The sequence below is a fragment of the Panicum virgatum genome, chromosome 2N, assembly GCF_016808335.1.
Source record: "Panicum virgatum strain AP13 chromosome 2N, P.virgatum_v5, whole genome shotgun sequence".
Classification (NCBI taxonomy): domain Eukaryota; kingdom Viridiplantae; phylum Streptophyta; class Magnoliopsida; order Poales; family Poaceae; genus Panicum; species Panicum virgatum.
The window spans coordinates 61191772-61208111 of NC_053146.1; the positions used below are offsets into that span (position 1 = coordinate 61191772).

Consider the following 16340-nt stretch of genomic DNA (forward strand, 5'->3'; position numbering starts at 1 on the left):
GACACTCGTGGCTCTCCCATACAGGATCATGATAGTCTGTTCTGTCCTCGTTTTTGTCTTGTGTTTTGCTTTTTTGTCTTGTGTTCTGCTTTTCACCACAAATTGTCTGCACTCCCTTCATCATATTTTAAAGAAAGTCGTTTCGGACATCAATATGGTTTCCAAAAACAACTTTGATCATTATTATTTTGCTAAAAAGAATCTTATAAAATAGTCAATATATTTTTACAAAACTACATTTTAAGATGAATTTACTTGTATTGTTGTCTTATTTTCAAACTCAACCCCAAAAAAATTATTTACAGTTAAAATTTGAAATGTTTGACTTAAAACAAACTCGAAACAACTTTTTTTACAATATGGAGGGAGTATCTGGCAACTCGGGTTGGATCGTTGAAAGTCTTGGGTTGGATCGTTGAAAGTGCTCACATCGTTGGGGACTTGGACGTCTGTTTGGATGGAATGCTAAATTTTAACACATATTAGTACTTATATGTATGCTAAAAATTTTTAGTTTTAATTAAAGTTTAGTTCACTCTGTTAGCACTTCTTTTTAGATGAGCTAGTGCTAAAGTTTAGTATTTTCATCCATTAGCATTTGGATCCAAACAGGATGGATTTCAGTAAACAGCCACGGGGCAGATTTTGCTGCTCGATCGCTGGAGCACACCGAGACGAGCTGAAACAGCGGAGTTGTATGCACATCCTAGGAACTGAAAGGCACAAGCACAACCCAAGTGGCACCAGCTTTGCGAGCGTCAGGTTGGGAGCACAAAGCAGAGCAGCCACCGTCAAGCCACAACGACACGGAGACGCACACACCCGCCCGCCAGTCCTTCGCCGTCGCCGTCGTCGCACGGTCCCCGGCTCGCCGGGGCTCAGAACAGGAACGCCGTCGGCGTGAACGCCGGCAGCACCGTCGGCGGCCCGTAGTTCCTGCAGGCAGAGAAGACACATGCACCTGGGTCAGCGGGTGAAGAACTGTTGGATTTGGTGGATTTACGTCATCTGCAGATGCCCTGCGCTAAGTTGAAACGCTGTTGGATTTGGTTTTGGGTTGGAACGGCTTTACGCGCTAGTGTGTTGGGGTGTGTTTAGATCCGTGAAAAACTGGTAGAAAAGTTCCCATCGAATACTGTAGCACACTGTAGCACTTTTCGTTTGTTTGTGGTAATATTGTCTTATTATAGGCTAACTAGGCTCAAAAGATTCGTCTCGTAACATACATCAAAACTATACAATTAGTTTTTTTATTTACCTACATTTAGTACTCTATGTATGAATCATTTGCTATATTTAATGTTTCGATGTGATGAAAAGTTTGGAAAGTTTGGAGGAGTTTGGGAGAGTGAACACAGCCTTGCATGTCTTGTCTCATATGCAGAATTGCAGATGAGAGATCAGAGATGATATCTTTTTCAGGTGGCCGATGATCCCGACTCCGAGGGCCAGGCCAGGCGAGGCGGTAGTGGTAGGCGTCATCAGACTAGTAGGTTGTTCAGTTCGGCTCAGGCACAGTTAGGGGTGATAATGGACCATGATTTTAGTGGCTTCTTCACAGCTCTACAAAACTCTTAAATATTTTAGTTTAAAATTATATAAAATTAGAGCTCAGTTTTTTAGAATCCGGCTCTTAGATTTTTTAATTTAAAATCTTAAGTCCTTTAACACCGCTAGACACAGCCGCACAGCGCAACCTTGTTGAGTTTGACCGGGACCAGGACTCTTTCAGACACATGCAGACATGCAGTAGCACTAGCAATAAAAAAGGAGGAAACCAGGGCCGTGTTTGGTTTGCGATGTAAAAAAAATCCGTGATAAGGATAACGAGGTGGTTGGCCGTGGAGAACCCATCGGAAGAACGAGCACTCTGTGGTGGTCCACGCAGAAACAGTTACAGTTGCCGTGTCAACTTCACTGCAGCTGCAGGAGCTACCAAGAAAAAAAAAAGAGTAGTTTTGACCCGATCGACAGGGCTGATCGGCTGATCGCGTGAGGGCAGCATCGAGGTGGACTTTGGAGCACCCAACTAAGATTATGTGGCGCGAGTTGATCAACTAGCCATCGACCCACCGGGGTTATCCGCTACCATCTTCTTCCAAAATCCAAACCAAGGTCATGTTCACGTAGAAACGTGTGCGCAAGCACTATCTGGGCCCACGAAAGCGCATCGTGGGCCCCGCTTGTCTGTGACAAGCAACAACGTCCCTCCAAGGCTCAGGCCTACGTCTCCCCTCCCCCCAAGTCGGCAAATCCAACGGCGGCGGTCTCTGTCTCCTCCCTCGCACGCTCGCAGCTCGCACGCCCAGGCCCCACCCAGGCCCAACCCAAGGAACTCACCCGAAGTCATCGTAGCTCGCCGACCGAGCGGCGCGACGCGGCGACCTCGCCTTGGCCTTCGCCGCGGGGGCCGGCTTCGCCTGCTCCTTCGTCGCCGCCTGCGCCGCAGTCGTCAGCGCGGCGTCCTCGGAGATGGCGCCCAGCGTCGGCTTCCACGACGCCGAACCCGACGATGAAGGCCTCCGCCGCCGCTTCTCCGCAGGTGACGCGGCCGTGGCGTCCTCGGGCGCCACGGCCGGCGCAGTGGACGTCGGCGGCGGCGGCGGCGGCGACCGGCGCGCGCGCCTCACGAAGGCGAACAGCTTCATGGGGGCGTGCGGGGCGTACGTGTGGCTACCCTCCCCTGGTTTTTGCTTTACCGTTGGACGGAAATCTTAGCTAATCCGCATCACGCGGGGGGTTTTGTAGTGGGCGGCTGCTTATTATATGCACAAGCACAACCGGTGGGTTGCACCACTTGTTAGTTGCGGTGCAAATGACAAAACTGCCCCTGCTCCTGTCACAAGCACTAGAATTTTTTTTGTAAGGAAAATTTGTAAAAGTCTTGTATGCCTTGCATTCACCTGTTTGTACAGGATACTGCTGGAACCATAATCGCTAATGATGAAAATGGCCAAATGGGCCACATCAACAATTTTTGTCAATAATTTTAGGTTTACTGGTAAGAACCTAAAACCTTGTTATTAAGTGTAGGTGAGTCGGTGAGAAGCTAGAATAAAATTGACTTTCGAGAGGGATTCTTGCATCTGCCCGCTTTTTATTTGGGTAGCAGGCTGTTCGGAAATTGTTTATTTCCAGTACGGTCCTTTCCGTAGTTTTTTTTTTGAAAGGAAACAACTTGCAAGTTTTAGTAGTATCGGTTTTGTTCTGAAACTATGTTGTCCTAGCATGGTTGGAGAGTGAGACGTCAACCACCATGGAACCATGCCACATGGCCGTGCCATTTCTTGCCCCCCCCCCCCCCCCCTCTCAAGGTAATCACGTACGCTTAAGAAATTATGCAATCCAAGGTACAGTTCTCATTTGCACAAGTAGCCCACACGAAATGAAGCAAGTGATGTTTTTCTAGTGATTTCTGACTTTGATCCGGCAGCTCTGTTAGTCTTCCATTAGTCCAGGTTGCTGAGATAAAAGGTCCCGGAGATCATACCTACACGTTGCTTTAAAAAAAAATCATACCTACATGTCACCTGTATCTTGACTTTTGCAGACATGGTAATTTCTTTGTTTGGTGATACTACCACGTAACATGATGCGACGCACAATGACCTTTGAGATTTGTTCACATGGGCGGCCAGAACGCACTACAGTTTTTCAGCAGATTATAGACGTTTTTGTAACAATTTTCCACACACACTTTTCTTTAACACTTGTGACAACAGTGAAAAAAAGTTTAACAACAACTTTCAGCATTGCCATCGCCAGAATCTTAGTTATTAATGACTATGCTCTATACCTGAACTCACGTGTAATCCTGCAGCAGGGTCACATTCAGGAAATCTGTAGAGGTCTTGTCATACAAATCAGACCGGCCCTTTTTACCTTCAGTAGACCATTTCGCGGGCGAAATGTGAAGCACCGAATGTAAAGTTACAGATCCTTTTCTTTTCTTGGCCAGGAATGTAAATTTCTTCTCGAGGAAATGGTTTATGAGCTTTGTTACAATGATTGTAAAGTACCAATGAATACTTTCAGGTACTTTTGCTTTGAAATTTTTTCTGCCTGTTGATCAATGGAAGGTATTTACAAAAATTAAATTAAAGTAGTATTCGGTCCCATTTTTTGGTATTTGATCCCATATTTTTGTACCACCAGGTACTTTAGTCTAGGTACTTCCTATCTTGATGACCATACGATTCTGTTAAATGGACGACTCTTATTTTTTTCACTCATTATAAAAATTATCATGGTTTATATGTATTTTTAAATATAAATAACCCCTGGGTTTATGCTTGACTCATTCTCTGGTTCTATCTATGGAGCTGGTACAACATCAGACACGATCAACGCCTAACAGCAATAGTTACAAAATGTTGGATATCTTATCCTTTTTTATTTAATAAACATGACAGCAAAACCTTGATAGACGCATACATAATTGTTTATCTTTCTACCTCTTTCGGATCACAAATCCAACAGCAGTATCTGGCTGGATATGCATATGAGAAGTAAAAGAAAGACTACTACAGTCAGCAGTACCCATTACTTTTCTAACAGATCAACTTTATTAAGTTAACTGAGGATACCGTGACATGGCTTGCACTCAAACTAGCTTGACCTAATCAACAAAATCTAGTATTGAGCCGATCTCGAAGAACCAATGAGGAGGGGGAAAATAGAGACAAAGTTCCATACAGTGCTAGAGGTTTTTAGAATCTTTTTGTACCAAGTATGACTAAAATTATAGCTCTGAGACATTGGGACCGAAGTGATTCACTATTAGGTTTTTGGAAAGTTGAACTTGGAGCATGGACTTTTCTTTTTCTTTTTGCGAGTAGGATTTTTCCTGGTTTAAGTGATTCGAAGTATTATTCACACGAAGCTTAATCAGATTCTTGTCACATAAATAGAGGCACACATCTCTACTTAAAAAGGTATACACGCTAGCCCTTTATAAATTAATAACTGTGCAACTGCAGTGAAGAAATTAACTAGCTTGTGGGGAGACTCACTCACCAAATATTTACCCTTTGGAGTGCTTAGATATTTGCTGTAACTCTCATCGAAAGGGTGAAGCATGAAAGAACCTTTTACGTGATTATCAATTCAACTGTGCTGTTACATGAAAAGTGAAAACCCCTGCATAAGGCTCTCGGCAGTGGGCTCTCCACCCGCTCTGTATCCCCCACTCCAGTACAACTTTACTGAGAAAATGTCCCGCAGCTGCACTCTGTAAGACCATATGTATCATCCGCGCGGCACATACAGCGCGGTACGGCGCGACTCGGTATCCTGACGGAGGTGGGGCCCGTAGTCCTTCCCGCGTCGTCTCCAACCGCCGGCAGCTGCGGTACGGCGCGACTCGGTATCCTGACGGAGGTGGGGCCCGTAGTCCTTCCCGCGTCGTCTCCAACCGCCGGCAGCTGCGCGCCTCAGCCCCGCTCCGCCCTGCCTCGCGCCGCAGCTTGAGGAGGCCACCACCATGGAGCTCGTGCGAGCCGCTGGGCCGGCCAGATCCACGGCGGAGAGGGAGGGAGGTGAGAGAAGAGCTCCGCCGCTGCCGCGACGCTCAAGGTCTGCGCCCGCGCGCGGATTGCGGCCCTGGCGGAGCTTCCCGTCGCCGCTGGCTCGGCCCTGCTCGCCACGGCCAGCGCGAGCGCCGGGGGCAGGGGCTTCGCTGCGTAGCCGAGGCGGCCTTGCGCCCCCGCGGCGCCATCCCGCCCGCCCGCGGCCACGGTAGGTCGACCGCCCGAAGCAGGGAGGCTCCGGTGGCGCGAGCTCCAGCGCCGGCAGCCGGCGCGAAGCTCGCCCGCGAGAGCCGGATCTGGCGCAGGGGAGGGAGGGAGGAGTGGCGCCAGAGGAGGAGCGCGTCGACGAGGCGTCGACGAGGCCAGAGGAGGAGCGCGTCGAGGCGGGAGGGAGGGAGGGCAGCCTCCGCGGAGCGTGCGCGCCGCCGCGCCGAGCGTCCGCCGGCGTGGATGGAGGGCCGCCTCCGGGTGCGCCCTACTCCCCTCGCCCCCGCTGCCGCTGGCGGCGGCGCCCACGAGCTGGCCAGCCCGCGCGGGCAGGGGGCGCGGCGAGGCCCCGCGCGGATCCGGCCGGCCTGGATCTCGCCATGCGCCGGTCCCCCACCGTGGCGCACACAGGCCGTTCCGTCATGGACGCGGCCGCCGGTGTCGGGGAGGAGGGCCGCGCGCACCTCGCCGAGCCGAGGAGCGTCGAATCGAGGGACGGGGAGGGAGCTCCACGCCATGGCCGCCGCTCGCCAGGGAGGGAGGGGGAGGGAGTTCCATGCCATGGCCGCCGCCGCCGCCGCGCTGGTGGGGAGGGCTGCCAGCGGGGAGGAGGGCGCCCCACGGGGAGGTCCGCCGGCGGGGAGGAGGAGGCTCGGCGCGGGCAGGGCCGCCGCTGGGGATGAGCAGGAGAGCCGGCGAGAGAGAGAGAGAGAGAGAGAGAGAGAGAGAGAGGGGGGGGAGGGAGGGCGCCGGGGGAGTAAAGAAAAGAAAAAAAACTGACGTGTGGGTCCCATGGCGTGGTTGTTGGTATAGAGAGTAGATATAGAGAGTGGATATGTGCGGAGAAACTGAATATAGAGCAGAGAATCTCGATGACCAGGACAGAATATTCTCTTTAGAGAGTGGATTTAGAGTATGACGAGTGCGGATAGTCTAAAGAGGTAGCAACGCAGCACTGGCACATGGCGGAGGCTGTGCAAGCCGACCTTACCAGACCCAGAAAAGGAAAAATAAAAATAAAAGAAAAGCGGCAAAGATAGGAAAGCAACAAAAGAGAACAAAAAGAGGCAACTGATTGTTAATTTAAATGACATTTGACAAGGACACATGTCCTATGATTAATCTTCAACGGCCACATTGTTTAATCTTTTTTTTTGTCACCTTTACACTATGTATTCACCGCAAATGTTGCTTCAGAAAACAATATCACTGTCATCTTCCTGCGCGATGGGAGTCAGATTCCACCTGCGAACGGAAAGCATAACTTTTTTTTTAACAAAAGAAACTGAAGAGTATAGTATATGACAGGAGTTTTTTTTCACATAACAAAACTCCCGAAGATCAAAAAAGAAACCTAATAAGAGGATACCATCAACCCCAAGGTTGCCATGGCATCAAGTGAATGAATAAAATCTTTAAAGCGATGAGAACCTTTTTATCCCTTAGTACAACTCAAAACCATTCCATGTGGCTCTGCCTGAATTAGTGGTGGCAACTAAAGGGCCTTTTGAGCCACCATATGATAGGGAGTGTGAAAAATACCTGTTGGTTTTATTCAAAGAAAAAAGGGCACTCTGTCCACCAGACAAGTGGGAAATTCAGGTTCAATCAAATTGAAATGAGGGTGAAAGGACACCACATTGGCAGATACATTGGAGGTGATGCTGAATTGCATCTGAGGGTGCGTTTAGTTCCCAAAAACAAAAATTTTTGGGTATCCATCAATGTTTGACCAGATGTCGGGAGAGCTTTTCGAATACTAATTAAAAAACTAATTTCAGAACTCACTTGGAAACCGCAAGACGAATCTTTTGAGGCCTTTGACCGCATCATTAGCACATATGGGTTACTGTAGCACTTATGGCTAATCATGCTCTAATTAGGCTCAAAAGATTCGTCTCGTCGTGTACATCCAAACTGTGTAATTAGTTTTATTATTTAATTACATTTAGTGCTTCATACATGTGTTTCAAAGAGGAGGTGAAAATTTTTGGGTGAAAATTTTTGGGAACTAAACGGCCCCTGAGGTTGCCCTTCTGAACTGGTGAGGTAGTTAAAATCCTCCAATTGGTAGCTGTCCTCGGTCCTGACTCCATGTGCTACTCTGACCTCCTTGACCTTGTCCATTGGAGGACTGACCAAAGCAAAGCAACTTGCCATTTCTTCCCAAGAACGGCACATGCTTGCCTGCAATCTCATTATTTTTCAGATTGTCAACTCTTCATTTAGGTCTTTATCAGTGTGTATGCAGCTCAACTTGTACATATGCAGGTTTCAGCTAGCATATATGCATACTCCTTGGCTAGCTGTGTGGATGGCAATCAACTACTCATACATTACGCATCTGCACAAAAAAGAGGTATGCTAATGAACCAAAATCAGCTAGAGAAGCCTGAAACGAGTTCTCTACTTTTACTTCCAAATAATGCAAAAGAAGGAAAGAAGCAATTGGATCACTTTTAATTAGAGTCGAGCTGTCTGTCTGTCCGCAAGATTAACACGATCCTTCAGTCCATCTCAGTGCGCTCTATCTTTTCATTGAAGGGACTGATATTCACCAAAGCATGAACTTGACGATCGAGCAAATGCTCATGCTCGACCACACTGTCATTAACCTCCTTTTATTTTTCCTGCCATCATGGCCTAAGGACGACGGTGAAAGACCACGAACCATAAAAAAAAAAGAACGCCGCCAATCACTTGTTAGCAACTGATCTTCGGACCGATTCATCATGAGCTCCAAGCCTCCAATGGCAAAACGAGGTCTAGAATCAGATCGGCGAGGCGAGATCCTTGGGAACACGAAGGCGTGCGTCCTCTTTCCGCGGCCGGATCCCTTTCAGGGCCCTGTTCAGAAAGGCTCGGGACCCCCTTTTCTTTCCCAGGAAATACGATGGTCGATGCGCGTCCAGCAGGAGACCCATGCGCCGTCGGTGGTCGGTATCAGGAGCCCAGGTGGTGGATGCGTGTTCAGGTAGGACATTGGAGTGATGGGGAGGGGCCTAGCTAGGTTTTCTGCAACGTGTTCGACAGGTCAATGTAGTGCTGACTGCTGAGAGAGACAGAAACCGACGCGTCGAGGCAGCTAGCGGGGGGGATGCCGGCTTCAGGGTCAGGGAGCCCCCCGCCCGCCCATGGTGCGAGGAGAGAGGACCAACTCGATCGTCCACGAGCCGCCCCTTGTGCCACTGGGCGATCCTAGAAGCAAGAAGCATGCCGATCTGGGACGAGCCGATCGGATAGAGGCGCCGCTTGGGTCCCATTTGGAGAACCGGTGCATCATTGACAGGTTGGCGTGAAGCCATCTCAGGCCTGTTTATTGGAGCACCAAGAACTAAAATATATTCTATTATTTTATTATTTGACTAACAAACGGAACCTCCACGTTCGCTCTCAAGGTCTAGAAATTCCCACGTTAATCGGAGAAAAATAGAAAAATAAAAATTACCAACCGCTACCATTATAATAAAATTAGCCTAAAATACCCATGTGCCTGATTAAAAAGCACACACCGATGCCATTATGAAAAAATAAATAAAAATATCATTTAGCTATGTATCAGTTACAAACATATACTATTAATAAAAACTAAAGCTAACAACAATCAATCAAAATAAAACAAAAATAAAAATAATTATATGTATAATATTATTAAACTAAATCTCAACAAATCAAATTGTTATTATAAGTAGATCATATTTGAATTGTTTTAACCAATAATAAGACATAATTTACGATGATGAACAGGGTGATGTATGGTAAAAAAAATAGTATAATTTTTAAGTAAGGATACAAGGACATGCAATCTTTTGAATTTTTAATACTAGCCGCGCAAATACGCGGGCTATATGCCTAGTTTAGATTAAAATTTTGTAAATTAAACATGAGGTGATTAGATTTTTGTCATGTTTGTTTGGATCCATGGACTAAACTTTAGGTAAACATAATATATAGAAATATAGTATTATCATTTTTTTTGCCCTTGAATTTGCTGCTTTTTATGCTTGCATACGCAGTGAAGAGTAGTTTGGTTTTTTCACAGTTCGCTGATTGGTTTAATCCAAAACAGATGGAGTTTTAGAACAAAGAGACTAAACTAAATTTTAGCTTCTACATTTTAGTTCACCTGTTTAGGTCAGCTAACGGACCAATCTTTGAATCTAAAAATTTAGTTCATGAATCCAACCGGATTGAGCCTAAGTGGGCTGGACTGGCTCCTTTTATGTTCCGAGAGATGATATACTGGGTTAGCATGGCACTAAGGACTCGTTCGACAGCAAATTATTGGAATCAGGCTAGGAACAGTTCCAGGCCAGGAATCAGTGGATCCGGCCGTGTCACTCAATCCGGCCAGGATTTAATCCTGCAAATCCACTCAAACCGAACAGCACAGATGGAATCAAACCAGCTCAAAATAGCTCAATCTCATGCATATGCAGAGCACGTACAGAATAGCTCAATCTCAAGATACAGATGGAACCAATGAGCACAAGATATGTTGAACTGTTCCTGAATCTTATAACATGTTCCCACCTAGTCCATGAAGCAATTAAAGCCATACAAATACAAGGAACCTGCTGAGAAGAAATAATATAGTCCTGCGAGATCGTAGCTGTGTGGGGTGCAATAGACAAGTGGAAGAAACATTATCCCACCCGTTCTTTGAATTTGAATGCAGTTTCAGTCAGCGGTGTTGGCGCATGATGAGCATGCATGCAGTGGAACACATTGCTTGAACCTGGCGAGAGGCAAAAATTTGGATTAAAGATCTACAGACAAAGTCCTAATTGCGGCGACATGGTACCATAGAAACTCTATTATTTTTCAGCAGAGGCCACTCTAGCTAGCAAGATGGAAGAGCAACTTTAAAGAAGAGATGCAACTGGTTACCTTATGAGGGCCAAACCAAGTATATTAAACAGCAATGGGCTTGACCTACAAAGCTGAAATAGGGCTGAACCATTGCTCTACAAATATTTCTAAACAGTGTCATGGCATGGGATCTTGTTGTGCTGTAGAACAAACGTAGTCCTTCTTTATCTTGTTCAGTGTCACAACCACCTCTTTCATCGTCAGCCTGTGGTCAGGTATATCATTCGAGCATAACAAACCCAACTCAAATATTGGCACAAGGAAATTATCCATGGGATTAGGGAGATCTTGCACTAAATTCTCATCCACAACATCAACAAGCCTTTCTGGAAATGCTTGATTAACCCAATGCCTAATGTTTAGTCCACCCACAAACATTGAATCTGTTGGTTGCTTTCCCGTGAATACCTCAAGAAGCATGATCCCGTAGCTGAACACATCACTCTTCATTGATGCTCTTCCATTGGATCCATACTCTGTTATATAAACAAAAAGAGCAATAAATTTAGATATGTAACAAAAATGTCTTGAAAGGATCTGAATCCAGAGCTGCATCAATTACCTGGTGCCATATATCCTATAGTTCCTGGCGTGTTTGCAGAGACTACACTGTTCTCATTACCGAATAATAACTTTGCAATCCCAAAGTCCGCGACACGTGGTGTCATGTTTTCATCCAGCAAAACATTGCTCGGCTTTAAGTCACGATGGAGGACAACCTCGCAGTGCCCATAATGTAGATGCTCCATTGCTATTGACACATCCAGCAGAATGTCCAGCCTCTTTAGGATTCCCAAACGCTGCCTACTCTCAGTGTGCAAGTAATTTTCCAAATTACCATTGGGCATGTACTCAAGAATCAACGCTTTGAAGTCCAGGTTTGAACAAGTGCTGATTATCCTTATCAAATTGCGGTGTCGAGCCATGCGTAACACATTACATTCGGCATCAAAGCTTCTAATAGCTTGTTCCAGCTCCATATTTAACACTTTTATTGCAACCACCATGCCGCTACTTAGTTGGCCCTTATAAACTTTGCCAAAGGTTCCAGTACCCAACAGGTTGCTTTCACTGAAGTTATCTGTGGCACGTACAATCTCATGGTACGAGACTAACATATGGTTGTTCATGTCAACCATGCCAGAAGAAGAAACTGTCGTCTCTCGCTTCTTCCATTTCCTGATTACCGTGTATAAGCACATTACTCCAACCCCAACAAATGTGACGATACCGATGGCCCAGAATTTAAGTATGTGCCTATTATTAGTTGAGTGGTAGTTGCTTTGGCATGGAAGAAATCCTAAACGGGAGTCACCACACAAAGCCGAGTTCCCCGTCAAAGACTGAGGCGTAATGTTTGTAAAGATGCCCCCTTCTGGTATCTGACCATATAGTTTGTTGAATGATAGGTTCAAGGTGGTGAGATCTTTAAATCGAGCCAAATACACTGGAATGGAACCGGATAGATCATTGAAGGATAGGTCCAGTGACTTCAAGCTGGTTAGATTGGCAAAAGAATTCGGAATTGAATGGTTGAGTAAATTGTGTGATAGATTTAGGTCTGTTAGTGTTTGTAGTTGTCCAAAGGAACCCGGGAGGCTACCCAGAATGTGGTTACTAGAGATGTCTATGAAGATAATCTGTAACAACTTACCTATTTCATCTGGTAGTGCACCGTTCAAATAGTTTTTATGTAGGTCAATCGTTAAAAGGCCCACAATATGAAATAGGCTTACCGGTATTGATGAGGATAACATGTTTTGAGATAGATCAAGGGCTATTAACTTGGATAGGTTGCCGAGCTGATATGGTATGGGGCCAGAGAGTTGATTATCATGGAGGTCAAGTGCTTCTAGGTTCCCCAGCACTCCAAACTGTTCTGGGATTGGTCCAAACAAGCGGTTTCCATAGAGATACATAACAACCAACTTATCCATCATCTTAATTGTTTTGGGAATAACGCTACTCAGTTGGTTTTCTGAGAAGTCGATAATAGTGAGGCTGCTTAAATTGGATATGGAAGAAGGAACCTCACCGACTAAATAGTTGGTGTTTGCTAAGAAAAGTTCTAGGTGATCAGAAAGATTTCCAACAAAATTTGGGATTCCTCCAGTGAAATGATTCTGCCCAAAACCAAGTAGGTAGAGTCCTCTACAGTTGGAAAGACTGGACAGGAAGTTAAGATTCCCTTCAAGATAGTTCTCATCAAAAGAAATAGATATAAGATTCCCTGTGCTACCTAATGTCGATGGTACAAAACCTGTAAAAAAATTTTGATCCAACACAAGATAAGATAATTCTGACAAGTTACTAGCAAACGATGGAAAAGACCCAGTCAATTGATTTTGTGTGAGGTCCAATAACGCGAGCTGATTAAGCTATCCTAGTTCTGGTGGAATCCGTCCAGTTAAATTGTTAGACGACAGGTCTAGTTCAAGGAGATTGGTTAGATTGCTCAGAACAGCTGGGATAGGGCCATTGAGTTTGTTTATGCCCAAGTATAACAATTGAAGCCTAGGCAATTTCGCCAGCCATGTAGGTACTATACCCTCAAAGAAATTCTTAGATAGAGAAAGTTTCTCGAGATTTTGGCATTCAGAAAGTCCAATTGGAATCTCACCCGTGAAACGATTCAAGGACAGGGAGATATTCTGAACCATGGGGAGGCTAAAGCTTTTGTTGCTAGGGATAGGTCCTGTAAGATGGTTACCCTCAAGATACATCTCTTGCAGCATAGACATGTTGAAGATGGCTTGGGGTACCGGCCCAGACAGTTGGTTAAATTCCATGACAAGAGATTGAAGCGCAGGCAGGTAGCCAATACCGTTTGGTATCGTCCCTGACAAGCTGTTGTTGCCAAGGTTCAGCTCGATAAACCGTGGTGTGTTATTGAATAAATCCAGCGGTATGGAGCCATTCAACGAATTCTTTTGAAAGTTTATGTACCAAAGGTTTCGCAAACCCTGTAATTCGACAGGGATCCTGCCTGAGATGCTGTTATTCATCAGGTCAAGAACATGGAGACTGGTGAGATTTCCCATGGTAGAGGGGATGGAGCCTGATAGACTGTTGTCGCGAAGACCAAGGTACCTTAGCCTACGCAACCTCCCAATATTAAGAGGGATGGGGCCGGTAAGGCCCGTGTTTGCTAGGTCGAGGACAGAGAGGAAAGAGAGGTTACCAAGGTGAGGGGTGACCTCGCCATGAAGAGGCATGTCCGGCAGCTCCAGACTAACAACTCGATGCCGGTGGCGGAGGCTACATTTGACGCCAAGCCACTGGCAGAAGGCCATTTCGTTTGTCCAGTTTTTGGCCAGGATGCGGAGCGGATCAGAGAGCTGAGCCTTAAAAGTGAGTAGGGTGGAGAGGTCGATCTCACCGCCGCTGCCATTTCCATGGGAAGAAGAAGCACTAGCAGACAGCAGGAATATTGGGAGTACTACGATACATATTGGTAGCGCCATTGCAGGATGCTCTAAGAACGCTCTAGCCTAGCCGGACTGGATGGGTATATGAAAAGATTCATTCAAGATGTTATGTATAGTTCCCGAGTGCCAGTTTTGCCACATCCTTAGGTCACAATCGTTCTGGATAGGAGTACATGTTGAACAAGTCTACAACATCAGCATCATGGAAAGAAAATTAGGTGACCAGTTTGGCATTCCATACATCAACATCAACATCAGCATCCTTAAGTGACCAGTTTGGCATCTATTATCTTTTATTTGGCCAACAACGCAGCCTACACGTTCGCTCTCAAGGTCTAGAAATTCCCACGTTAATCGAAAAAATAAGAGAAATTTAAATTACCCACCACTGTCATTATAATATAATTAGTCAAAAATACCCCTTAACTTATTAGCCAGGTAAATTACCCACCACTGCCATTATAATATAATTAGTCAAAAATACCCCTTAACTTATGAGCCAGGTAAATTACTCACCACTACCGTTATAATAAAATTAGTCAAAAATACCCCTAAACCAACGCCGCGATATGGTTTCCTCTCGACGCCCGGCCGCGACCTCCGCATTATATTGCTGGATATATATCCTGCCTCCGCATTATATTGCTGGATATATATCCTGCATGCAGACGGACTCAAACTATTTCCGTGGACCACGTAGGAACCGTTTCTCATCTGGCTGGGTGCCAAGCACAGCTGCAGTATGTAGCGGTATCGCCACGGCCGAATGCAGCTAAAGATGGACCCACTAGGACAAACAGTAATAAACTCAACGTGTCTCGCTGCAACACATTTCTAATATGTTTACATAAATGAGATAGGACGTTTCAATATTTAAAAATTACATATAAAAATATAGTTTCTACTCATAGATTAAAAAGCACAAAATTACAATAGAAAATAAAGGATGTAAACTTATAACATATCTAGCCGCGCAAATGCGCGGGTGGCCCACCTAGTTCTATACAAAGACTGACCATTTTGACATTCCATACAAAGACTTCGGATTCTGGCATTTGCCAAATTGATTGGGCTCTCGCGAGTCGCTGCTGGAGCTAGTGTTCCAGTTTCGGCCCGAGCCGGCAAAATCGAGCCTGGCAAAAACCGGGAAAACCAAAAAAAATTGATCAGTTCTAGACTCAAAATTGCAAAATCAAATTTGAGGAAATTTTCGGATAACCGAACGGTTTCCAGCTTAATCGTTCGACTTTCTCGACAAACCGGCACATGAAGCGGCAAAATTGATCCTGCAGGGATCCCGCGGATCTGGATCCTGTGGCCTTTGCATGGTTATTCAACTTTTTGCAGGCATAACTCCTAATTTATTTCTCTCCTACTTTGGCAGATAGCTTCTTTGGTTCTCTTTTCTTTGCTTTGTACTTTATAATTGGTTTCACTGTACTGTACTGTACTGAACTTATTTTATTAATATATATCCAGTAGGGGCCGTTCCCCACCTGTTTCATCAAAAAAAATTATTTCTCTCCTAATAATCGCTTCCCTAATTATTCTGCATGCCCTGCCCAGTCGTGTGTGTAACACTCTAGAACTGGAAGAAACGGGCAGCTAGCAGCGCCCGAGCCCCTCGGCTAACCGAGGTTACAGGCGGCTAGCCAGCGACAGGCGCCCGAATCTGCAGGGTGAGGCACCAAATTGTGGGGGATTGACGGATGTGCCAGGACATGGTCGCCTGGGCATGATGGGCCAGCAAGGTCGTGCCTTTTTGGTTGTTGCCCCCGGCGATGGTGTGCCCTGCCTACCGAGGAAGATGATAAGACGCAAACGGCAAATCCTCCTTTACTGGGTACGCGATTAGGAACCAACGAGCACGCCGTGCTTGGGACGCACTGCTGAGTCAGGTTCTCCTTGTGGGCCATGTGCGGGACGCATGAGCGAGCCCGGCGGGAGCGGGGGGCATGCGGTTGTGCAGGGACGGGCTTTCTTCCGTTTTCCCTTTTTATTCTTTCTTTCTTTCAAAATACATAATTTATCAAATAAATACATATCTTAGTATATGACTTATTTGCATTTAGGTGATTCTACTTTCTTCCTTCTGTATGATATTGAATTTTTTATTCTCTTTTTTTACTTTCCTAAACACGTATTACTACCTACATATTCTAAGAACGAGATGGAACAAACTGCCCCAGGGCTGACCGCAGCGAACAAAATCTAATGTGCCACCAGGAAAGTAAAATTATACCAGTACAAAATTTGGAGCTCTACAAGGAGATATATCTATGTTCCTTTTACTTTCTTTCTTTCC

General features: G+C 45.7%; 2 protein-coding genes across 3 annotated transcripts; both read right to left on the reverse strand.

Annotated features, from left to right (window-relative positions):
• Window positions 1-563: 563 nt before the first annotated feature.
• Window positions 564-2744, reverse strand: LOC120661601 (predicted GPI-anchored protein 58). The gene is made up of 2 exons (XM_039940492.1): window positions 2341-2744; window positions 564-936 (listed from the first exon to the last, which is right to left on the reverse strand). The coding sequence occupies exons 1-2, from the start codon at window positions 2646-2648 to the stop codon at window positions 879-881; spliced, it is 366 nt and encodes a 121-aa protein (XP_039796426.1). The 5' UTR covers window positions 2649-2744; the 3' UTR covers window positions 564-878.
• A 7495-nt stretch (window positions 2745-10239) lies between these two features.
• Window positions 10240-14618, reverse strand: LOC120661602 (probable LRR receptor-like serine/threonine-protein kinase At3g47570). 2 transcript variants are annotated; one of them, XM_039940494.1, is made up of 3 exons: window positions 13789-14618; window positions 10626-11083; window positions 10240-10473 (listed from the first exon to the last, which is right to left on the reverse strand). In XM_039940494.1, the coding sequence occupies exons 1-2, from the start codon at window positions 14069-14071 to the stop codon at window positions 10725-10727; spliced, it is 642 nt and encodes a 213-aa protein (XP_039796428.1). In that variant the 5' UTR covers window positions 14072-14618; the 3' UTR covers window positions 10240-10473; window positions 10626-10724. The 2 variants fall into 2 exon arrangements, with proteins under 2 accessions (XP_039796428.1, XP_039796427.1); XM_039940493.1 differs by lacking the exon at window positions 13789-14618 and adding an exon at window positions 11170-12979.
• Between the last annotated feature and the right edge of the window lie 1722 nt (window positions 14619-16340).

Bases quoted from the DNA above. Each gene is read 5' to 3' on its own strand.
- LOC120661601 (XM_039940492.1), bottom strand. From the start codon at position 2,648: ATGAAGCTGTTCGCCTTCGTGAGGCGCGCGCGCCGGTCGCCGCCGCCG. The intron at 937-2,340 runs GTGAGTTCCTTG...CTCTGCCTGCAG, and splicing joins GCGAGCTACGATGACTTCGG to GAACTACGGGCCGCCGACGG.
- LOC120661602 (XM_039940493.1), bottom strand. From the start codon at position 12,547: ATGATGGATAAGTTGGTTGTTATGTATCTCTATGGAAACCGCTTGTTT. The intron at 11,084-11,169 runs GTAATTGATGCA...TTTATATAACAG, and splicing joins TATAGGATATATGGCACCAG to AGTATGGATCCAATGGAAGA.